The 23854-nt window shown below is 47.3% G+C and overlaps 4 protein-coding genes across 6 annotated transcripts in view; 2 read left to right on the top strand and 2 right to left on the bottom strand.

The window, feature by feature from the left end:
• The window catches only part of MTF1 (metal-regulatory transcription factor 1), a 33360-nt gene extending 24536 nt beyond the window's left edge, over positions 1-8824 (top strand). The window contains exons 8-11 of one of the 2 annotated variants that reach the window (XM_004678818.2): positions 2421-2523; positions 3185-3780; positions 6443-6506; positions 7997-8824. In XM_004678818.2, coding sequence (XP_004678875.1) covers positions 2421-2523; positions 3185-3780; positions 6443-6506; positions 7997-8427 — 1194 coding nt within the window. In that variant the 3' untranslated portion in view covers positions 8428-8824. The remainder of the gene's footprint in view (positions 1-2420; positions 2524-3184; positions 3781-6442; positions 6507-7996) is intronic. The other variant, XM_012722374.1, reaches the window with a different exon arrangement.
• Positions 8825-13765: 4941 nt separating this feature from the next.
• On the bottom strand, positions 13766-15418 carry LOC101635589 (chromosome unknown open reading frame, human C1orf122). Of its 2 annotated transcripts, none has more exons than XM_004678816.1 (3): positions 14776-15418; positions 14481-14682; positions 13766-14241 (listed from the first exon to the last, which is right to left on the bottom strand). In XM_004678816.1, the coding sequence occupies exons 1-3, from the start codon at positions 14808-14810 to the stop codon at positions 14146-14148; spliced, it is 333 nt and encodes a 110-aa protein (XP_004678873.1). In that variant the 5' UTR covers positions 14811-15418; the 3' UTR covers positions 13766-14145. The 2 variants fall into 2 exon arrangements, with proteins under 2 accessions (XP_004678873.1, XP_004678874.1); XM_004678817.2 differs by having other exon boundaries at positions 14910-15413.
• YRDC (yrdC N(6)-threonylcarbamoyltransferase domain containing) lies at positions 15010-18199 on the top strand. Its single transcript, XM_004679441.2, has 5 exons — positions 15010-15427; positions 15947-16061; positions 16169-16288; positions 17333-17475; positions 17775-18199. Exons 1-5 carry the CDS (start codon positions 15036-15038, stop codon positions 17845-17847), a joined length of 843 nt encoding a protein of 280 aa, XP_004679498.1. The 5' UTR covers positions 15010-15035; the 3' UTR covers positions 17848-18199.
• A 409-nt stretch (positions 18200-18608) lies between these two features.
• On the bottom strand, positions 18609-22971 carry MANEAL (mannosidase, endo-alpha-like). Its single transcript, XM_004678815.2, has 2 exons — positions 22901-22971; positions 18609-21155 (listed from the first exon to the last, which is right to left on the bottom strand). Exons 1-2 carry the CDS (start codon positions 22969-22971, stop codon positions 20519-20521), a joined length of 708 nt encoding a protein of 235 aa, XP_004678872.1. The 3' UTR covers positions 18609-20518.
• Between the last annotated feature and the right edge of the window lie 883 nt (positions 22972-23854).

The raw sequence follows: 23854 nt of genomic DNA, 5'->3' as shown, positions 1-23854 counted from the left end.
GAGACATTTTGTGGGGGTGGAGTGGGGAATGGGATCAAAAACGGGGGTGGGGTGGGGAGGGAAATGCACGGGATTATGGTGATGGCACAAGGGTGACTTGGTGATGGGAAACCTGCGGGGATTACAATTGAGATGAGGGGAAAAAATGTACAAAATGATGTAAAAATAAACTGTTATAAAATAAAATTAAAAAAAAAGTTTTGGGCTCTCCCCGGTGGTGCAGTGGGCTAAAGCCCCTCATTATGAAGCTTTCCAAAGCCACTGCAGCATGAGTTCAATCCCCCACCAGGGAGCTGACTCATATGGGGTGGCAGACCACTCCTGGCTTGCCCGCTGCTCCCCTCAGCAGTGTACTTCATCAGTCGGCCTGTTCTGTTCTCCACTCTGTCTCTGATGAAGCCTTTCACCCAGCACACCTCTGGCCTGTATCCCAGTTCTGTAAGCATAAATAAATAAATCTTTTTTAAAAAGTTTTCATTTAGATATAATATACATAACAGAAAAATATGACACATCATCGCACTGAAGAGACTGCAGCCAGCTTACAGTGCTGCGTCCTAACGCATTGGCCACTGGGAAAGTCCTCAATCAACATATTTAAGGATATTAACAGAGATGAAAATATCAGGAAACATCGCATATAAGGAGAAGCATTGTTTTCTAAACTTTTGTTTTAGTTATACATATGACAATGCATGTAACAGGAAGCATACATGTACCTACACATATAATGTAAAAAATATTTACTTGGTGCCAGTATGAAAAGTTTGTAGGCTGCCTTTTTGGCTTATGATTCTTATCTCCCTCCAGACTAGAAGCCAGAATCCCTGAATAGTTTTCTGCCTCCCCTTTTACCATACAATCAGATTCACTGAACTTTCTCACTTCTTCCAGTTGATGGAATCATGCTAGAATAATTGGCTCTCTTGGCTCAAATAGCCAATTTCATCTCAACCTGGAGGACCTCTAGATTGCTGAGCAGCTCTATCCTCCCTTCCAGAGCAGAGCTATTGCAAAATGATCTTAAAACACAGATTGGCACAGGGACAAAAATCTGGCCCCAAGATAGTTTTTTTTTTCCCCCTTAAGATTTATTTATGCATACAGAACTGGGGTACGGGCCAGAGGCAGTAAGAGGATTCACAAGAGAGTAGAACAGATGGACTGATGAAGTACACTGCTGAGGGGAGCAGTGGGCAAGACAAAAGTCTGCTGGGCCCAGTGGGTCACCCCCCTTGCTGGGGTCAAATTCATGATGAAGCTTCATAGTGCTGCACGTTACCACACTTTAACCCATTATGCCATCAGGGAGGGGGCCCCAAGATAGGTTTTGTTTAGCCTATACAGTAATTTTAATTTTCTTCAACTACTTGTTTTTAATTCCATATCAATAAATTTCACATAAAAATCCAAATTTCATGCTATTCTTAAGCAAGGCAGGCAGAGCCAAGTGGCTGCATCCCTGCAGCCTTTAGATGACCAGGCCCACTCCACAGTTTGCCACAGTCCCCTCAGCCAGCCCCGCTTGCTTTACCTTTTTCTGTACTTGCCTGGGTTCCTGGGGGCTGTTGCCTTTGCCTTTCTGCCTATAAAACGTGGGGGAAGGTGGCTGGAGGGAGACTGCTCTTTTCTCTCCCCTTCCAACTGAAGGGGAGTTTGGGTGTGGCCATTTTATTTGGTGCCTACCAGGAATCAGACCCTGAGGGCATTGTATATTTTGTTGTGTTCGCATCTTATCTTTCTATAATTGCCCTTGATCTTTTCACAATTGTAAATTACAAAGAAACCTGCAGTGACAAATAATTATAAGGTGATCACTATTGTCTGACTATAAGTTCCTTTATATTGTATAATTCTTTGCCATGTGTACATGCTAGACTATCATAAATGTTATACAATGGCCTCAAAGATAAATGTTACACAGTGACCTCAAAGATATTCATTAAATATGTGATTTTTATTAAATGAGAAAAGCAGTTTGCAAATAATGAATATTATACAATCCATTAGGTAGGATTTGGTCTTTCAGAACAGGGATCAGCAAACTTTTTTTGAAAGGGCTAGACATCAAATATTCTTGGTTTTGTGGACCCTCTGGCCCTGTCACAACTCTTCAACTCTGCAGTTGAAGCACCGAGGCAGCAGAGATAATTCAGAAATAAACTTTCATGCTAGTGTTAGAGTAGAACTTTATTGCAGGCATTTGGCCTGCAAGTCATTTTACCTACTACTATCTTAGAGTATTTGAGAATCCAGGTCTTCAATGTCTGAGGTTTAAAGATATATATGCCATCTTGGGAAATAGAAATTAGAAGCAAGAAGCTCATCAAAAGATCTCTCTGGCATGGCTGCTCTGTCTTCTCTCGTGTGCAAAATTGTCCAGGAGAGTTGAGTCTCATATCTTTGTCTCTGTCCATCAGACACAGGGCCAGGATCTCAGCACAATTTCACCAGCAATCATCTTTGAATCAATGTTCCAGAATGTAGACGACCCAGCAATTCAGGAAGATCCTCAACAGACAGGTTTGTTGTACAGACTTTCATCCTGCTCAGACCTGAGTGCTGGGGAGGGCACTTCACCCCTGTTGATGTGCTGAACAACAGGGTAACTATCTCAGGCCTGTTGAATGAAGGGTACTTTCAGTAATGTGCCAATTCCAGCTTCCTTGCCTCAGCAAGGGTCTGTTTTAGATTCTGCTTTCCCTCAATGGCCAGTGAAGAGGGAATTTCCTTTTCTGAAAGCTCTTGGTCATGTTTAAAAAATGAGAGGTGCTGTGAGCGATTCCTTTTGATGTGGTGCCCTGTTTATGGGTGGGTAGACAGACCTTCAGATGCTAGATCCAATGGCAATTGAATGAAAATCTGTCCCAAAACTTCCTAGTAGTCACAGAGGGTGTTGCTGTTCAGGCCACAAGGATGTCTAATGTGTTTTCCAGAAAAGCCGTAGGACACTTTTTCTTATGGTTAAACATCTACTGAGTCTTCACATTTAGAAACCAAAGTTGATGGGAAAACCTGGTACTTGATCAGAAGTGTCATTAAATGAAAAGCCAGAGGCCAGCCTGCTAGCTGTGGAGGAATTGGCACAGAGAGGCTGTCTTTCGTTTAGCCCATAATAACTGTTTTTGTAGTTTCTGTAAGGATTGGGATATGTATATATACTTCTATTTCTTTTTCTTGCCAGCTGCCTTGATTGAAAGTTTTAATGGTGATGCAGAGTCAGTCAGTGATGTTCCGCCATCCACAGGAAATTCAGCATCTTTATCTCTTCCACTTGTACTGCAGCCTGGCATCTCCGATCCACCCCAGCCTCTACTACCAGCCTCAGCATCGTCTGCTCCTCCGCCTGCTCCCTCCCTAGGACCTGGTTCCCGGCAAGCTGCATTTGGCAACCCCCCTGCTCTCTTACAAGCTCCAGAAGTGCCTGTTCCCCACAGCACACAGTTTGCTGCTAGTCATCAAGAGTATCTTCCGCACCCCCAGGCACCGCCCCCCATCGTACCAGGACTTTCTGTTGTTGCTGGGGCTTCTGCATCAGCAGCGGCAGTGGCTTCAGCTGTGGCAGCACCACCCCAGCCACAAAGTACTACTGAGCCCCTACCAGCCATGGTCCAGACTCTGCCCCTGGGTGCCAACCCTGTCCTAACTAATAACCCCACTATAACTATCACCCCGACTCCCAGCACGGCTATCCTGCAGTCCAGCCTAGTCATGGGAGAACAGAACTTACAATGGATATTAAATGGTGCCACCAGTTCGCCGCAGAACCAAGAACAAATTGTAAGTATTATGTATAAAAGATGTAGTGCAGTAAAGTGGTTTACATAGACGACCTATTCAGAGACTTTTACTTAAAAAAAAGAGAGTGGTTATCACATCTGTCCTAAAATAATAATTCTTTCTCTTAGTCATTTTCCCCATACTCAAATGATAGAAATCCTGGGAATGTCATGGTCAGTACCTTCAAGATGTAAGCAGGGAAACAGCCTTCAGGTTTACCTAGGAGTAGGCAATTGAACAAATAATCCATCTCCACCAGCCAGTATAGGAAAGCGGTCAACAAACTGCAGAGCCCCAAGAATGTTTCAGGAAAGCAGGTTATCCTGCAAAGCACTATCAGACTGCAGTGAGGGCTGATGTCCTGTCAGATGGAGCTAGACAGCAGTGGCCAAGGCAGAAACAACCTGTGCTCCAGAAGCCCACCTTCAGCCATCGCCTGTGAAAGTGGTCTTCATGACTAAGGAAATGAATTTGTCATTTGAGTCAGTCTAATTTGAGAACTTGGTATTTATCAGCTGCCATGCAGATTCTCTTGTGAATACAGGAAAATGTAAGCCATGATCTCTTGTTTATAAATATTTAACATTCTAGTTAGAGAGGCCAAAATGCCCAAAAGAAAGTTAGTATTACCAGGAGGGCAAAGTGCCAAGTAATAATAAAAATGGTACTACAGCTATGATTTATTGAACCCTTAACGTGTGTAAGGACTGACTGCGCGCTTTTGAACTTGGAGGCTCTAATGTCAGGCATTACCTGATGAACACAGTTCTTATATTATTTTAGATTTTATTTGAACATAGTTTAGAGAATTTCCATATACTCTCTGTCCGCCCACTTTCATTATTCTATTAACATCTTGCATGAGTGTGGTACTTTTGTATCAATAATGTTGATATTTATTATTAACTAAAGCCCATAGTTGCATTAGTATTCACTCTGAATTCTGACAAATGCTTGGTGTCATGCACTATCATTACAGTATCCAGAAGGATTTCACCACCCTGAAAATTGTTTGTGCTCATTTACCCTGTTAGCCTCTCCCGTGACTTTTTACTGTTTCTGTATGCCTGTGTCGTAGATGTCACCCACTGGGCTAAGCCAGCCCTTTTTTGGTTTGGTTTTGTTTTTTAATAATTGTTTATTTTTACATCATTTTGTGCCCTTTTTCCGTCTCAATTGTAATCTCCACCAAATCACCCGTGTGCCATCACCATAGTCCAGTGCATTTCCCTACCCCCACTGTTTCTGATCCCATTCCCCACTCCACCCCATAAAATGTCTCTGGTTTGCCAATCCTTTCTTAATGTGTCACCCTTTTAATCACAACAGTCCTGGCAAGTGTGTGTGACTTTGAGATGGGGAGCTGAGGCCTAGAGATAGGGAGTAGCCAGCATGACGCCACCCCTAAGTAAGCTGGTGCCCTTGGCTACTCTACTGTAGCCAAGAGGAGGGATTCAGAGACAGGGCTTGCTGGGTGGCTGCTGAGCCCCTGAACCTTGAGGTCTGAGTAGGCCCTCAAGATGAATAGCTAGAGAAAAGGATGTAGGAGAAATGGGTGGGTGTGTGATGTTCTCAAATGAATTGAAAAAGTAGTTTAGGCCAAAATTGTGAGCACACGCAAATCCCACACATGGGGTGCCAGCCACCGCTGGAGGCAGCCTATTTTCACTTGCAGATGGCCAGAGTCACCTGGAAGGCCGAAGTGCGGCCCAGTCTGCCGTGTGTCCTTTTCTAGATTGGCTCTGGGGCATGAATACGTGTCATTCATTTTCCACACAGTTCCTTTTCATGTATTATTTAAATCTGTGTCTCATTTTTCTATCATTATTTTCTATTGTCACCTCTAGTAACTTAATCTGAAACTTTCCATTCCTCAAACTCATCTTGGAGACACAGCTCTTAACTTCATGGAGGGATAAGACAAAGTCCCTTCAGGATAAGACTTGAGAAAAGAGAAACCCTGTAGCCATTTCATGGGAAGTGGACTACAGCACTAAGGGTGATCGCTGCTTCGCTGCTGTGGTCCTGCATAGTTTTAATGGAAACAGCTCACGTGTGCGGAATCTCACCATCGCAAGTTCTCAGCATCCTTCGGGAGATTCTTTGGTTGTCATCTCCCTGTTCACAATGAGGAAACTGAGTCCTTTTAGAGGTTAAATCACTTGCCTGACCTTAACAACTGATACGTGGCAGAGTCCGGGGCCCTTGAGCCTTTACAGGGGCCCTTGGGCCTGGGAGAGGACATCTCAGCTTGTCCTCAGCACACAACTTAGTCCTTGAGTGTGGAGACGACTTCTGGCTTTCATTGGGCTGTTGGGGGCATCGGGGGTAGAGATTTAGAGATGAAGCTTCCTCTGGGCTCCCGCTGAAAACACCAGCAGCTTGAGAAAAGCACCCTTGGTGGACCTTTGGGCACACAGAACTTACTGGATTAGGCAGCTGGGAGAGAGCCAAGTAGTAGGGGACAAAGCTGGCTACATTGTCAACACTGAATGTCAAACACTGTGGTGACCTCACGTCAGAACACAAACAAAACATCACTCAGTACAAAAATTCCTGAGCACTGAGGGTTTTCTGTCTTGCATGAACTGTTACAATTGGGGCAGCTTCAAGTCTTTGGAGCGCTGTGTTTAAGTGGCCATAATATGATTTTTTTTTTCAGCAGCAAGCATCTAAAGTTGAGAAGGTGTTTTTTACCACTGCAGTACCAGTAGCCAGTAGCACAGGTATGTAATTCTGTGTTAGCTTTTAAAGAAAATCAACTCTCTGGGCCCTTGAGTACAATGAATTGTTGCTTCGCTCCAGCTTTAAAAAATTTTTAATTAAGTTTGTCACATTGTACTGTTTATTAAGAGTATTTCCTATTCTGACAATTATTGGAAGTAAATGTGCTTGTAGTATACATGCCACATTTAATACTCTTCAATAATGATTCTTCCTCTTTCAGCTATAGCTTTTAATTTTAAAAAAAGATTTATTCATTTATGCATACAAGAATTGAGGAACAAGCCAGAGGTGTGGGGGTGAGAGGATTCATCAGAGACAGAGTGGGGAGCAGAACAGGCAGATGGACTGAAATACACTGCTGAGAGGAGCAGCAGGCGAAACAGGAGAGGTCTGCCACGCCATATGGGTCACCTCTCTGGCTGGAGATTGAACACGTGCTGCAGTGGGTGCAGATTGCTTCATAGTGCTGTGCTATTAACCCCTTGTGCCACCAGGGAGGGCCCACAGCAATAGCTTTTAAATGTAGCCAGAGAAAAGTTTGGATTACAGTTGGTGCTAAAGAAGGCAGCTGTTAATTCACTGGACTCTTTTCTAATTACAATCATGAAGAAATAGCATCTGGGTCAGAGACTCACATAGAGCTAAAGTCCTTTTTTTCAAGCTCTTTATTTTGTGGATCAAGAAACTGGGGCCCTGAAAGATTGAATGACTCCCTCAGAGTCATAGGTGAGTTGTGGCAGAGCTGAAAGCGTCAGTACTCAGGGCTCCTATTCTGTTCTGCCCCTTGGTCTCCAATACTGCTAGACACCCAAAGTGTACCTGAAATCAGAGTGCACGATATATTTAAAGAAAGAGAATGAGTCTGTGCACAGGCTGGCTGCAGAGGTGTGCCAGAACTCTGGCTAGCAGAGACGGGGGCGACAGGCAGGAGCGAGATGTCCTAAACAGGCAGGCAGCATGAGACAGGCCCTGTGCAGTGTGGGGAGGTGCAGGAGGAGGACCATAGCTCTGTCCACCCTTCAGTGTCAGCTGTTTTCTGGCCAGTCCTCTGTTAAGCCTGCTGGTGGGGAGTGAGCTAGGCCTTTGGGGTTAAAGTAAGTCCTCCAGAACAACAGCCCATCTGGGGAGTTTAGGCAAAGGAAGAACTTTCGATCCAGACATGTGAGGAAGATGTGCTGTGCCTCGCATGGGGGGAGGGGGGAGTGTGCAGGGGAGAAGGGCTGCAAATGAAGCTGGAGACATGGGTCTATTTAGATGATATACGTGGCTTTGTAAGGAAGAGAGACCATGTCAGGGGTGGGGAAGCGACAGAGGCTCTTTACCAGAGACAGAATGCAGTCTAGTCTACAGCAGAACAAAGCCTGGAGCCTGGCACCCTCCCTTCCCACAGTTCCTGCCTCCATGGCACTACACACTCACGAGGTCTGTGTATCCCTCATGCCCCTGCCTGCGGCTACTTGAAGAGCAGTCTCTCTCGCCTCTCTCGCAGGGAGCTCTGTTCAGCAGATTGGCCTCAGTGTTCCTGTGATCATCATCAAACAGGAGGAGGCGTGTCAGTGTCAATGTGCGTGCCGGGACTCTGCCAAGGAGCGGGCAGCCGGCAGGAGAAAGGGCTGCTCCTCCCCGCCCCCTCCGGAGCCGAGCTCCCAGCCTCCTGATGGGCTCAGCCTGAAGCCACCACCACAGACTTTCTCCTCACCCGCTGTGCCCCTGTCATCCTCCTCCACCATACCCTCTTCCTGTGAGCAGAGCAGACAAGCAGAGACTCCTTCCGACTCTCAGACGGAAACATTAAGTGCCATGGATGTGTCAGAGTTTCTGTCCCTCCAGAACCTGGACACCCCTTCCAACCTGATTCCCATTGAAGCACTACTGCAGGGGGAGGAGGAGATGGGTCTGACCAGCAGCTTCTCCAAGTAAAAGGCCTGGATACACTTGCCTCCAGGAAGCGGGTGCGCAGGAAGTGTGAGGTGCGATGCCTACCATCGTGGGTCAGCTGTTTGAAGGATGAAGAAATCTACTGTTTGAAATCCTCACCTTTCAGACGTATTTTCTTTATTCCTGTCACAGGAGCATCCATATCAAGAAACTGATCTTTGGAGGAAACAAAACAAACAAAAAAAAAAAACAAAAAAAAAGCTAAGTTATAAATGAACTGTCTGGCTGCACTGTAGGTCACTTTTGCTTATTGTCATGTGAACATGGGAATTAAGGTTACTCGTATGCATAAAAATTCTAAATGAAAGGGTGTGGTTTCCATCAATCTAATGCTGCCCATCTCTTGCACTGGGGTCTTTGGTTTGGGCAGTAGAATTCAGTGTGTTGGGTATTGCTCTTCCCGGTGTGTCTTTTGATTCTGAGGCTGAAGCTTGCCTGGGACACCAGACCTCACTCCATGGGGGTGGGGAGGGGAGCCGCAGAGGCAGGTCAGACTGCCATGAGCTGGACAGGGATCGGGTGACATGGTTGTGTTGTTCTCGCTGGTGCTGGTGGAGCTCAGGGTGACTGCGGCAATCTCCTACAGCCTGCCCAGTCGAATGGGCTGCTGAAGCCTGGGACATGGCTGCCAGGTCTGCTTCTGCAGGGGCCCAAGGCCAGCTGTTGAGTGTTCTCTGCGCCTGCGTTCTGCAGAACGGGCTCTAGCAGCAGCATCCATCTTTGCCTTCCTGGTTCTTTCTATGTCTCAGTTGTTTGCCAGGGCTTGTAGATGGCAATGAGTTTTCCTTGGGGTACATCTTGTTTTGTCCAAGAGTGGACATGTAGCTTATGGCCCGTGGCTAGTCGGTGGTCTGCCTTCCTTCAATGGTATTTTCTTTCTCAGAGCAGAAGAGCTGCATTTTGTTTATCAGGAGATGTGGCTTTAAGGGAGTTTAAGGCGGCACGTCAGGTACTGGCCAGGCCCCCTCCCATCTCCACCCCTCACCCTTCTGGGTTTTGCATACAGCCTAGTACAGTGCAAAGAAAGATGTGACTTGCTCAGCTTAGTCATGATTTCTAAAGAAAAACAAACAAAAAACAAAACAAACAAAAAAAAAAACGATGATCTTCTACTCAGGGTAAGACAAAACACAAAATTCCCCTTCCACCAAAAAGCCTGAAATGTTGCAATAAGTTATCTCATTTGGGAATGTTTCATTAAGTTGTTAAGGGAAAAAAAATTGGGGGTGGGGGGAACCTGTGTATAGAATTATATCCATCGGTCTGCCTTTGGCTCCCAGTCATTGCCTCTTAAAATAAAATCCAAAACACAGTTCACACTAAAGTGGAAAGTTCCTCTCAAATGGCTATATTAACGCAGTCATCAGTGGTCACCAACCTTACCGAGCTCAGAAAGGAGGCAGGCCCGGGGCTTGCCTGGCTTTGCTTCCCAGGAGCCTCCCTGCCTGCTCAGTACAGAGCATGTTCCAGCAGTACTGCTCTCCTGAGTCAAGAGCATACGAAAGCAGCCATCATTTTTCCTTCCTTATAGTCACCTAGACTTGTCACTCGCCTGTTCTTTCTCAGGGTCAGCCAGTATCCGGAGCAGATCATTTCCTAGGAGCCAGAGGCCCTTCTTTTAACAGGATGTTCAGGGATTGACTTGGACAGGCAGGCAGTGGTGGGAAATGTTGCCATGAGGAGAAATGGACTTAGTGGCAAGCATGTGGTGGTTTCTTAGTCTAGGAGTCAAGAGGTTCAATTGTTTTTTTGATCTTTTGCTCTCCCCTGCCCCAACAGACTGGTGGGTTCTGGTGACCACTGACATCAGCAGAAGTTGACCTTCTTTACCACAGCAGGTTAGCCTTCTGGGAAATCAGCTGCTGGTCATGGGTTGTCGTTGGCTGTCTTTGAGTCTTGTGCCCATATATGGGAAACTGTGTGGTGGGACCCTTGCTCTTCTCTATATAGTTTCTCTATAGTTTCTGAGGGAGTAACACGATGGGGAGTTACTCACATCAGAAGGCAGAAACGACATCCTCACAGCCCCATCCACCAGTCACCTGAATTTGGTGAGAACTGAGATGGGAAACATGCCCAGGAAGGGTCACTGGAAGCGTCAAAGGTATTGCTCCTGTTAGGCCCTTCCCAGCTCAGAGACTTACCTGCTCTCCAAAGATTGGGGTGAAGGAGAAGCAGCTTAAAACAGTGTTTAGGCTGACAGATATTTCTGGTTGAAGTTATCTGCCTTTTGAGAATGACTCAAGATTACAAGGAGTAATGCTACCGGTTCTAAACAACTTTGGAAAAATCAGGAATGTGCTTAATTGCTAGTTTGTGGTTGTGAAGAGCTGGTTTATTCCACAGGGTAGACTGTATTTGCTTCCTTTTCCAGCATTCTCCTTCCATCCCTCCTATAAGTCTGGCCTCTAGTACCAGGGACCTTGTTGAAGTGAGGCCCGGGGCTGAAGTGGAGCCAGAAAGGACATGGAGGGTGTGGTTCCCCAAACCTGGGGATGAACCTACAGTGGGGCTAGGGAAGGTCTGTGGTCCTCTAAGCTGGTGAGATCAAGCCCTTTTACCTACCATGGTAATAACCAACCATTGTTGAGCTGGAAGTGTAAGTGTCCACCAGCATCTCCAGACAGACTACCCCTTTAAAGGTTACTAGGCAGCACCGGAGACTGAAGTTTATGGGCTTAGTTAGGAGGTGGTAGGAAAAACTGGTTGGCATCATCAAACTGCCTTAGCGAATTTGGCCCTTCCCAGGCAGGTGGGTGTAGCATGGAGGGAAAGTGGCCCTGCCTTTCCTGGCAGGGTCTGGGAGATCACCAATTTGGTGAGACCAGCTGGTGGTGTTGATTTCCACCCCCATTAGGAGATCATGGTACAAAGCCTGGGAGGGGCCTTAAGGTGTGAAAACCTCTCTGGGTAGAAAGAAGGCAGGGGACTTCTCTTCACCATCTCTAGGAGGGTCAGTAGATTGGAGAGTTTTATCTGTAGGGTCAAGGCAGTAGACTGATGGGAATAATGGAGGGTGGATGGGTTTTCCCGAGAGACTTTGTATAATGCTGAATGTGTCCAGAGGGACGAGTTTGCAGAACCTCATATTGGTATATTAGAGAAATAATAAAATAAAAAAGCACTTTAGGTTATTTTATCTTTAACCCAATTGCTGCAATTTCTTTTGTGTGTGTGAGTGTGTGTGTGTGTATATATATATATATATATATACATATATATACATATACATATATATACTTTCCACAAAGTTTTATTTTTTGCTCAGAATAAAAAGTTGAATTGAGGTGTGAAAAGAAAAGCACTTACCTTGGTGCAATATGTGTAGCTTGATGGTCGTTGTCCCATGTGGCCCTGGCCTGGCCGCCTTTCCCCCAGGATCAGCCCTGTACTATGAGACGGTAGGGAAACACTATATGCATTCGCAGTTCAATCTATGCAAGCCTTCCCTGTGTGCCCAAGGGCGCCCTCTCAGGCCCCCTAAAGAACTGCTGTGGGTCCAGTTTTCTGCTGACTGTTGAGGCCCTTCTTCATCACTTCTGGTCCCTTGTCATCTTTCCCCTCTTCACCACTACAAAGTGATGCCTGAAAGGAACAGGTTGTTCCCTAGGTAGAAAACCTGGCACCTTCTGGACTTTAATATTTGTAATCACATCCATCGTCCTTAATCCTAAAGGCTTTTCCAGAGTCACAGGAAGCCACTGATATGTGGATTTGCAACAATATTGCTAAAGAGTGTAATTTTCCTAAGCCACCAATCAGAAATATGTATGGGGAGGTGTAGTGGTAGTTTGGAGGGGAGGAGCAGGCTGCCGGAGCCATTTCCATGCTGGACCCCATCTCCCTCTGATGCTGGCTCTTTGAGCAAGCAGGCCTCTAGCCTTCATAAACTTCAGAAAACCAGGGTGTTAGCGTTACCTGCTTTATCAACTTCTCCTTTACGCCCATCTGTTCCCCCCCCACCACCACCACCATTTATCTTCAGTTCTCAGGCTACTATAGAATGGATAAATTAGAAAATATACTTCAGCCAAAGCAGAAAGATTTCCATAGATCCAGTGTGTACTAATACTTCTGCTGTGACATAGATTGGAAATTGTCCATTCCTTAATTTGAGGGAGTGGAGGAGGCAACAAAATTGAATTAAGCATATTTCTGATTGGTCAGTCAGTTTAGCCTGTTACCTCTCATGTACTTTTTGGGGAGAAAGGGATAGGGTCCTATGTTTCTTCTCATGCCCTTTGGGGAAGCTGATGATCACTGGGCATTTCTCACTGTTATTTCTGTTCAAGAGAGGGCTTCTCAGTCTGCACTGAAAAATGCAAATTAAACTGGATCTTTATGTCAACGTGTACATAGTCCAAGCTTTTTTTACTGGAAGCAAAGTTTCAAACCGCACACTGCCCTTTTGGTCGTGTGCCTGCTGGGCCAAAAATTGGGTGATAATGTAGTGTTACTTTCTCAGCTCAATGCAGTTTCTACTCTTTTTCTTATGGGAAAATTTTTCATAAAACCTTTTTTCACCAAAACCCAGGGGTGTTTTTTGCAATATCCTTGTTACACTTGTAGTGGTGCCAAGTCAGAGGCCTCTCTTGCCCTTCTCCCCTGTGTCCTCAGGCCTCCCTGGGGTGCTGTTTGACTCAACAGGCTACACCCTTTATTGTGTTTTGAAGAATGTAAGGGTGGGGGTGGGAGTTCAAGGTGGCCATCCCCTGCCCTCTCAACTCTTCCTAATCTAGCTTTGGGGAAAGTGGCTGGAAACAGGTTTTTGCTGAATCTCTGGCCCAGATCTGGCCAGAATAGGCAAAACCCACAAGAGCCTTCTTCTTTGACACATACTAGTCATTGGCCAGAGGTTTGGTGACAAGTTTTTTAAATCCCAAATAATTTTATTTGGATTATGTAAAAACCTATCAAATTTATTTGTGAAACATGGGAACAACAGACTTCCACTGAGCGATATGAAAACGTTACAGGTTCAGTACTTCCAAAGGAAGAAACCTCCAAACCCAAAAAAGAGTAAATATGAATTTGTATTTTTGAAGAATGTGAAATAATGGTGTTTGCTTAATTGCTCATTTTGTATAAACTTAATATTGTACTTTAAAATATCTGCTAAGAAGTGAAAATTTAACTTTTTGGAATTGAAAAAGCAATATTAAATACTAATGAAATCCTAATTAAATGCTTATTTAAATCCGGTAGTATCTGTGGCATTTCTTCCCACCCCTGTCCATCGCTGGCAAATTTTAAACACTTTTCCCCCTCCCCAGCATTCAGTGTCTTAAAGAGGGGCTAGAAAGGAAAGGTCGGTCACCAGGAGAGTCTGCAGGTTTCCTTTTAATCAAGGCTCTGCTGAAAGTGTTTTGTGGGGCTAGGAGCCCCCCAAGCATGAAATGGACATGTAACACCACCTGGACCCCCAAAGCAGGCCAGACCACTGTGGCGAGCACTGCTGGTCTGCCCAAATCCGGGTAATCAGACTGGGTATTCGTTGGCTACATTTCTAAGCTCAGCACTGCCTTCAGCCAGGATGAAGTGGGAGTAAACCCAGATGCTAGCAGAGCTGCCATCCCAGGCTGAGAGCCAAGTACCGGCCACTGCCAGTGAAAACTGGCCCCTTTATAGAAGGGAGTTGTTCAGAGTCCAGCCACCAGCCCCTGGGAGGGAAAGAAGTCAGGGCACCCGGCTCGAGAATGATCAGGGCTCCGCAGCTCCATCGCCAGTATCCTTTGGAAAACCACCTCTGGTGGAGACAGCTGGCTGTGGGGGCGCTCCCGTTTTGGCTGAGACGTTCTGGTTGGAACGAAAAGGAAAAATATCAGGCTGGGAGGAAAGGCCTTGGCTTAGGCCCCACGAGATGTGGCCACTTGGCATTTGGCTAGCACTTAACTTCTTCAAAGCCTCTACGCCCAGGTGAAAGGAGGTTGGGGGTACAGGGGTGGGGACAATCTTGACCCTCCAAGGGAAGCTAGATCGAGTCCAGCCAGTGGTCAGTCCCCACCCCCTAGGCCCAGCCCGGGGTGGGCACTGACCCCGCCACCAGCCGGCTCCGGGCGCCGGCGGCCCAGCTGCCGCAGCATCTCCTCACAGGCGGCGATGGTGTCCAGGAGCTGCCGCTGCCGCTGCTCCACGGCGTCCAGCAGCTGCTGGGCGCGCTCATCGCGGGGCGGCTGCGGGGGTGGCCTCCCGCCGAGCCCCAGCCCCGCCTTCCCACGGTCCACGCCGGCAGCCTCCCTGCCCGGGAGAGAGCAAGAGACAGACGGTCAGGGCCGACGCTAGTGCGGAGTTCGAGACCCTTCCCCCCCGCCCCGACAGGCCCCCTCTCACCCCCGTGACCAGTCTGTGCCCGGGCCCCATTCCATCTCCGCCTGCGCGGCCCGACCACCGCCCCCCTTTCAGCCGCCCCCCCTCCCCAGCGCTGCGCTAGGGCTCCGCAAAGCTGCGCCCCGCCCCGTCCCCACCGGTCTCCTTCAATCCTCCTGGGGGTCGTGGTCCCTTTAAGTTGCCCGGCGCGGAGGTGGGGCCGAGCCTCTCGGACCGGAAGCTGGTTGGGCGCGTCACTTCCTCCCGGAAGCGGGCCTTGGCGGATGTCTCCGGCGCGTCCGTGCAGGGGGCTGAGGGCCGCGGTGGCTGCCAGCGTGGGATTAAGCGAGGGGCCGGCGGGCTCCGCCCGAAGCGATCGCCTCCTTCGCCCGCCGAGTCCTGTTCCGGCGGCGCCGGGGGCCCGGCTGTTGCGGCTCCCGGGAAGCGGGGCCGTGCGGGCCGCAAAGCCGGAGCGCGCCGGCTGGACCGAGGCGCTGCGGGCCGCCGTGGCCGAGCTGCGCGCTGGCGCCGTGGTGGCTGTCCCCACCGATACGTTGTACGGCCTGGCCTGCTCGGCGAGCTGCTCGGCGGCACTGGGCGCTGTGTACCGCCTCAAGGGCCGCAGCGAGGCCAAGCCGCTGGCCGTATGCCTGGGCCGCGTGGCCGACGTCTACAGGTGAGGCCGCCCCGACCCGGCCCAGCTGGGGGCGGCACCGCGGGAGGGGCTTCCGGTGACAGGCTTGGGAGACTGAGGCGCAGAGAACGGGAGGGGCTTGTCCATGCTCACCAGGAATCCGGAACTGGAAGTGTGTATCGAGCACTTTAGGATCGCCGGTCTCTGAACGCGATGCCGGGGCGCAGCGGTGAACGGGGCAGTCCGTGGCCCTGTTCCCTTGGCTGCCTCGTGATGAAGGAGGCGGGGAGCGATACCGGGGTTTTGAAAAAATGACAAACCCGGTAACCTGATCAAGTAAACCGCGCCGCGAAAATGAAAAACGGGGAGCGGTGCAGCAGCTGTAGCCTCGGAAACTGGAGGCTCGTGAACGCCAAGCCTGCCGTGCACCTCTGGAGCCCCACCTTCAATTCAAGTGTTTGGGGTGTGGAAGAACAGCCCTTTTCTGGGTCTATCTAGAATCTGGAATAGGACCAGCATTGGCCCTTTGTTTTTGGGTAGATTTGTGCCCCTGTTTCCCAGGTACTGCCACGTGAAAGTCCCTGAGGGACTCCTGAAAGACCTGTTACCAGGACCAGTTACACTGGTGATGGAACGCTCAGAGGAGCTCAACAAGGACCTGAACCCCTTCACTCCCGTGAGTCAGATTTCTTGTGGCCCCTAGACTCTTCCATTTGACTGGGACCTAGGCCAGGCTCATCCACCAACCCTGCCAACTCTGTCACCATTTTTCTTGCCTCCTAGCTTGTGGGCATCCGGATTCCTGATCATGCCTTCATACAGGACTTGACTCAGGTATTTGGGGGACCTCTTGCTCTCACCAGTGCCAACCTCAGCTCCCAGGCCAGTTCTCTGAATGTGGAGGTGAGAACACCACTTCCCCAGAAACATCACCAGGGCAGAGTGTTTCCTCTGAACCAGTGGCATTGACTATACACTGAAATTGACTGGTGGGAAGTCGCCTTTTGGTCTAATGGGAATATGCCCAGGTGGCAGGAGTTGGAGTGGGGGGATTTGAAATTGAAGAATCTTGGAATGGTTTTATTAAAGTTTAAGAGGCTGCGGGAAGAACGGGTGACTTATTCCCACTGACTTTTTTAAGAATAGGACACATGGTGATAAATAAAATCATTGCTTCTCTTTTTTCTTGTGGAAGTAGTTGAATAGAGTTAAGCAATAAGTCTTTAGTCTTTACAACAATGGTGTAATGGTTGCTAAGGTTCCAAAGATTTAAATAACTCCTGATCCTTGCCTCTTACATCTGCCAAAAACCAGGTCAAAAAAAAAAGTACCATCTTAATGTTGTCTTGGCTGCATAGCTTAGAACTATTGAGGACACAGAAATTTGACTTGCCACAGGCTTTTCTTACTGAGCTTAAATGTAGATCATAGTGAGGTCGTGAGGTTTTTTTGCCACAGACCTAGAGAGTAGGTTCAGGATCTTTGGGAATTGAGAGCTCAGCATCACTTCTTTCTCTCAGACTTGAGACTTTACTTGGCCTGGTGGCTCTACCCAGTGTAGAATGGGTTGTGGGGTAGGAGGTGGATAATTGTTAGCTTTTAAGGAAGCAGCTGACCTATTCACACAGGAGCTGGAAGTTGTGATTCCCAGTCCCAAAATCAGAGATGCAGCTGCCTCTGTAGTGTTTTCATGGATTGGGAGGGTGGTAATGACAGTGTTTTATCCAGCTCAATTAACATTTTAGTATATGCTGCAGTCCTGATAGAATACTGTGTCTAGGCGATAGTGCAGCGTCCTAGGCACAGCTGATCACTGAATGAAATGCTTGGGGAAGATGCCTTTAAGCATCTTTTTTAGGTGTGGCTTTTCTCTCTCTAACACTTTAAGCAGTATGACACCATTGCAGTTGCCAGGGGTAGTGTCATGCCCTTTGCCTCTGTCCTCAGGAGTTCCAGGACCTCTGGCCTCAGTTGTCCCTGGTCATCGATGGCGGACCAATTGGCGATGGCCAGAGCCCTGAGTGTCGACTAGGCTCCACTGTGGTCGACTTATCTGTGCCTGGAAAGTTCAGGATCATTCGTCCAGGATGGTGAGTCTTCTGTGGTATTGCAGTAGAATTGAGGGAGGTTGGGGGGGGGGGGGTGCCAAAAAAATAAAAAAAAAAAAAAAAAACTAACAAAATGAAGGTGTTACCTTGAGGGGAACAGGCAGGTTTGAAGTGGTTGGTGGAGCGTGACTTGGTGTTTGGTGGTCTTTTCAGGATTCAGAGGGATTCAGGGGTTTGCTGAACAGAGCATAGTGACAGGGAGTTTAGTGCTCCCTGATCACTGGACCCTGGTGAGCTCAGGGCTTTGGGAAATCAAATTCTGTCTTTCATTTCTTCCTTAGTGCCCTAGAAAGTACTACAGCCATCCTCCAACAGAAGTATGGGCTGCTTCCCTCACATGGATCCTGTGTGTGAAGTTCTAAAGGAGGGAGAGCCCAAGGATTGGTGCTGGACACTGTGTGTCTGTTCCTGGTGGTTGGCAAGGCCTCAGTTGCAGAGGCATTGGGGCTACAGCATCACTTGTCTCTTTGCTGAACACTGCTGACCAGGCCCCCGAAGCTGCTAGCTGAACTGTACCTCTGTTGGGGGGTGGAAGACACGTGAGAGGTATTTTCTTTCTACAATTTCACGGGTCACTCGAAAGCTGAATAGAGACTTTAAGAATATTCCTAGGATAGCTTTATTCTGGAAAGTTTCTTCTTTTTTTTTTTAAGATATTATTTATGCTTACAGACTGGGGTATAGGCCAGAGATGTAGTAGGTGAGAGGATTCACTAGAGACAGAGTGGGGAGCAGAACAGGCAGATTGACAAAAGTACATTGCTGAGGGGAGCAGCAGGAGAAGTCTGGAGAGGTCTGCCTCGCTATGTGGGTTAGCTCCCTGACTTGAGAACAAACTCATGCTGCAGTGGCTTTGGAGAGCTTCATAATGCAGTGCTTTAACCCATTGTACCATCAGGGAGAGCCCTTTTTTTTTTAACTCTGAAATATAATGTAAATAACAGATTTGAAATTGAAAGAGAGCCTTCTCTGTAAGTTCCAAATCAGCTAGGATACCAGCTATAATATTTAAGTGACCAAAACACACAAATGTGTATGTCTGAGAAGGGCCCCAAGTTAGGGTACATGTTGTAGAGGCACAGGCCATTTTCCTCTGGCACCCTGTGGGGCTGGTGTGCAATATACTGAAAGACGGAGTGAATCATCTTGGTCTGATGGTAGTGGAAGCCAGCTCAGTTGGCAGGGTGTTGAGCTGGGTCATGGAGTCCATATTAAAGACTATTAGAAAGTGGCCCTCTATGACCCTGTTCAGCTTTGACCCTTACTTATTCATAAAATAAATTATACCAATAACACCTTTATTTAAATCCAGTGTCTACACAGCAGGCCTCTCTCTATCTTTTTTCATATGTGTGACAAGTATAAACAACTCTTGTCGGACATTTGAACTTTTGTTTTTCTTTAGTTGAAAATAATGCTGCTATTAAATGTCTTTATAAATGGTTTATTTTTCTTTTGAATTATTTCCTTTGAGTAGGATTACTGAATTGAGCTGTATGAATGTTTTTATAGCTCTTGATACAAATTAGCCTTTAAAAGAATCAAACCAGGCTGCTTTGCCCATAACAGAGTGTAAGGATTGCTGCCCCTGCCCCCTGGCCACACCATACTTTGAAATAAATATGTGTGAAGTGAAAGCTCAGTATTAACTCCCCTCTGAATTATAACAGGTTTATAACAGCCCTTTCACCTGTCCATGCCTCCTTTGGCTTCCTCCAACCAAACCAGGGACTTCCCATCCATGTTGGGGCTTGTTCCCTAGTTAGAGCTGGGAGTCATCGTCACCAGGAGATAACTCTTCCTCCCCTTTCTGCAGCCCAGTTCACAGAATTGGGTTTTGGTCTTGAACCCATAAACTTCTCAACACAGTAATTACCAGTGCACTTATTTTCAAGTGAATTAATTCTAAGAATCTTCCAGGAAAGTGACCCAAGGACTTGCTTTAATGAAGGCCCTTACTGTTAACATACTAGTTTACTTGTAAGTAAACGCTGGTTTATTAAATACCCCCTCTGGAAATCTTGCTTAAATTACTAATTTCTTAAGTAAACTTACTCTTCAATGTTCTAACATTGTAGCCAACCCATCCCACATGTGAATTTTTCAGACTTACAGGTTCATATTGAGATCTAGAAGAGAGCAAAAGGAATACTTGCTTGAGAATACCACATCATATTTAATTACTACAAATCACAGTAGCACTGAAAATGGCTCTAGTGAGTTCATTCAGCTTAAACAGCTAAAGGAAGGAGGTGTCCCAGTCCTCTCCCTAGAGCTAAATGTTCATCTGGGAAAATGTAGGCTCTGGAGCACGAGGTATTTTCTTGAAGGGGAAAGAACTGAACTCTCAGCATAGGTTAAACTTGCAAATAAAGAAACTTATAGCTGTGCTCAGGCACTAGCTACAAGGCCACACCAAACAAGGAAAGCTGGATCCTGGAAGCCTCTGAAAGAGGGGAACCATCCCTTGATCAAGTTTTTCTGCAGCACCTAGCATGTGGTAAGGTGCTTGATTAGTATGTGTTACATGAATATGTGAATATTCAGGATTGTTTCCTGAAAATTGGGTTCAGGAATCTATAGGAAAGAGCTTAAATCTAGAATTTCCCTTTTAGAAAGTCTCAGCTGTAGTTCCCAAACCTAGAGAAGACAAATGATGTGGGAAGGAGACCTGAAGAGAGGCAGAAGGAGCAGGGTGCATGCTAGCCCAGAACCCTGACCCCCTTCCAAGAGAACTTCATAACACCGGCCTGCCAAGTTCAAAGCTAAGTGTCCTAACAGGATGTGGAGCTGCCCTGGGCCAAGTCCAGTCACCTGCCAGCCATTATGATTCCCCATCCGGAACACTGCCTGGCTTTCTGTCATTGCAGAGTACCCCAGCACCATCTTGCCTAAAAATACAGGCTCTGTTCACATGGGCTCAGACCCAGAAGCACTCAGCTACTGACTCAGACAAGCAAGTGCCTGTAACTTCAGTTGGGGCCCACATGGTTACTTCTTCCATTGAGACTGGCACACCAGCCCCTCACATCAGCCACTGCTCCTTCTCTTTGATGAAGTGCTCAGCCCATCGGCGAGTCAGCTCCAGGTACAGGCTGGGCTGATGAGGCAGGTAGTCCAAATATAGCCGAGTTGGTGTCTTTTTAGGAATGGCCTTCTCAATCTGGGTGCCCTCGTGCCACTCATTGAAAGAGGTGATGGAGACAATCTCAGGCCTCACTGTTAGGGCTGCCTGCAAGGCTGTCTCATAGTATTTGCCATTGACCCTGTTCCGAGTGTTGTGGTTGTTCCAAGGCCGGATGCTGGTATCAATGTAACCAGGTCCCACACTAGGAATGAACATGAGATTGTTGGCATCGCAAAAGTTCTTCACAGCTTTCCAGTTCTGATGGGAAGAGCCGAAGGAGAAACCATTGGAGGCGAAGTAGGTATACATGCCATCAAATCCAGCAGCCAGGATGTCATGAGTGTGGCCCTCCTCCACCAGCAGCGCTATGAAGACTCCATCATAGGGGGTGTTGCGGATTGAGTGGGGTCCATTTGGTGTCAGAAGGTGGGCCCAGGCCTCAGGGGATGTTAGGTATGAGTCATAGATGTAAAAGAGTGGAAGGCTCTTGCCCATGCTGTTCTTATAGCGGTAAAATGCACCATGGGAGCCATACCTGAGAATAGGGAGGGAGAAGAGCCTGAGCTGGCAGCTAAGATGAGGGAAGTCAGCAAAGTAGGACCAGCCATGGATGAGGTCTTTCCTGATGCCCAAGTACAATTTAGAGTCCAGCCATGCTTCCAAGCAAGAACCTGGTCCCTCCCTCTTCTGGCCTTGTCATACATTTATTCGAGCCTCTCTTCCCTGCTCTAGGCACTGTGCAAGCCACTTTCACACTTCAATTCCTGTAATTCTCCCTAAGCTTGAGGGTGAAGAGGCTCACCTCCATCACCACCATCTTTTATCAGGTGTAAGCTCACATGTCATCTCAGGAAAGCTTACTTGGCGACCAGTTACTCAGGCATACTAACACAACACCCTTTTCATTCTTTATTATTAATTTTTAGAGTATGGGTCATTGTTTGATTTTTCCCTCTGTAACTACAGTTACTTCACTGTACCCCCCACTACACACTAAACTAGTATCAGGAGTTTTGCAAGTCCTACTTATTACTGTCTAGGGCTTCAGATAGTACCTAAATACCTAGACAGTAAATAGTTTCTGAATGAATGAATGATATGGACATGCCACTTTCAAATATATTAATTACTGTAACACACAAAACCCAAAAGCTTAAGAGCATCCTCTAATTGCCGATAGGAGACCACAGGACTAGAATCCAAACCCAGGTCCCAACTCCAAGTTGAGTGCTCTCTTACTATAAAATAGCTGTTGGGGACACAGTTGTTCTATCCTTGTGTCTCTTGACCTGCCCTGTCACCTATCCCACCCATTTTGATCCCCAGCAAAACCCAGCCCCAGAGCAGCCTTACGTGTCAATGATGTACTTGATATTGTCATGCAGCGTGATGTCATCCCGGCCCTTGTAGGGTTGGATGTGGAAGGCCACCTGCCACAAACAGGAGATACTGGTCAGGTGAGTATCTGTTCTGGGGCTATAACCTATGAAGCTCATGCTCCCACTGTAGCCTGGAGAAGCTGGCAACCGTGGGTACGTATCATAAAAGCAGCCACTGCTCTTCAGAGCCAAAAGGAGCAGCAAGAAGACTGCCTGCCTCCCCCTGTAGGCTTCTGGGAATCATTCTGATGGCCTATTGTAGGATGATTAATAGGTTTCAACGATGTGCCAGCTCCAAGTAACTGATGCTGCCTGCATGGACCAGTGGGAAGAAGTATACTGAGCTGTGTGGATGGGAAAATGCTATGACCTGTTAAACATGTCAGTGATGGGTTCAGGAATGGGCAATGGGACTTCTCTATTCCTTCAGCATAGGGGAGGTCAATGACTGACTTGGTTGGTACATTTTGGGGAAAATAAGTAGATAGTTTAATTCAGCTCCATCATGCCTCTTCAAAGTGAGCTCACCTGCTGAGAAAGTTGTTCTCTACTTGAAGCCGCACATTGCCATCCACTTGGGAGCTGAGGCTGGAGTTAAGTTTGTGGCACATTCAGCCCTTTCCTAACCTCCATCCAGGACCTGAGGCTCCAACATAACATCTATTGTGGTAGTTAACCTAGTCTCCCATGTGTCCTACATGTAGCTCTCCTACTTTTTTCAGAGTTTAAGACAATAAAATTGATGTAGGATTTTCCTTAGAACCCCACCCCCCACACCACACTTGCTATCTATTAACCATACTCAGGCTATTGCCAAGAACTTGGGTAGAAGCACTAACCCAGAGGGAGGAGGAGAAAAATCCCCCAGTGACAGGAAGCACTTAACTTCTTGGAAACTTACCTGGATGTTGTACTGATGGGCAGTGTCCAGAATGGTGGGCACCAGATCATCTGAGGGTTCCCCATTATCATCAGCCATGCCAGGTGGGTACCAGGACAGGACCAGGACACCTGAGACACAATACAAAGGTTACTTCACAAACACACAGTACTCCTGTAATAGAGATTTGCTTCCTCACAAGCCATCTCCAAATCCATAATTTCTGAATGAAACTTCGAGGGGTTCTCTGCCAGGTTCACTTCCTGCAGAACATATCCAAGAGCACTGCGTGCTGGAGCTGTCCATAACTGTGGTGCTGAAGCGCAAGACTGCGGAAAACTTAAGGCAACCGCCGTGAAGAAGCTGAGAAAGCCGAGATAGAAGGCTCTCTCGAGGGCAGCAGCAAGTGGTAGAACAAAGGGAAATGGTTGGACAAAGCCACACCCACCTGGAAGTCGCAGTCCTCTCCGGAAGAAAGGAAAACCTGAGGTCCCCACAGTGAGAAAAACCTGAGTAAAGGTCATCTTATGTGTCCCATGGGAAATAACATTTGTCTGTACTGTCTGCCCTGCAAAACCAAAATCTTGAGGGCTGGTCTCTATCTGTGTACTCCTCCAACCATGATCTCTGGCATTCAATTCCTCTCCTACCACCACAATTTCTACTTAAATTGAAATGTACTGTAAAAATCCAACAGAATTCAGTGATGAAATAAAAACAGTTGAGCCTCCCCATTCCATTCTACGAAGGAGCTCCCAGAGACATCTTTTCAAGATAAGTACTTGACGAAAAGCTACTGGGTCCTTTATTGCAGAGTAGGGTCCATCATGCAATGTGGGTAAACTTTGCAGTCAACAAAAGCAGAAATGACTGAGGCTATACCCTAAGCCCAATATAAACGCACAGGCCATCCCAGGTGCTATTTCTCTGAACCACAGACTTCTGAGAGGCCAAGATAACCAGACCTCATCGTTC

The sequence above is a fragment of the Condylura cristata genome, unplaced genomic scaffold (genome assembly GCF_000260355.1).
Source record: "Condylura cristata isolate star-nosed mole 26May11 unplaced genomic scaffold, ConCri1.0 scaffold00008, whole genome shotgun sequence".
Taxonomy (NCBI): Eukaryota; Metazoa; Chordata; class Mammalia; order Eulipotyphla; family Talpidae; genus Condylura; species Condylura cristata.
This window is presented reverse-complemented; position numbering and strand designations above follow the sequence as displayed.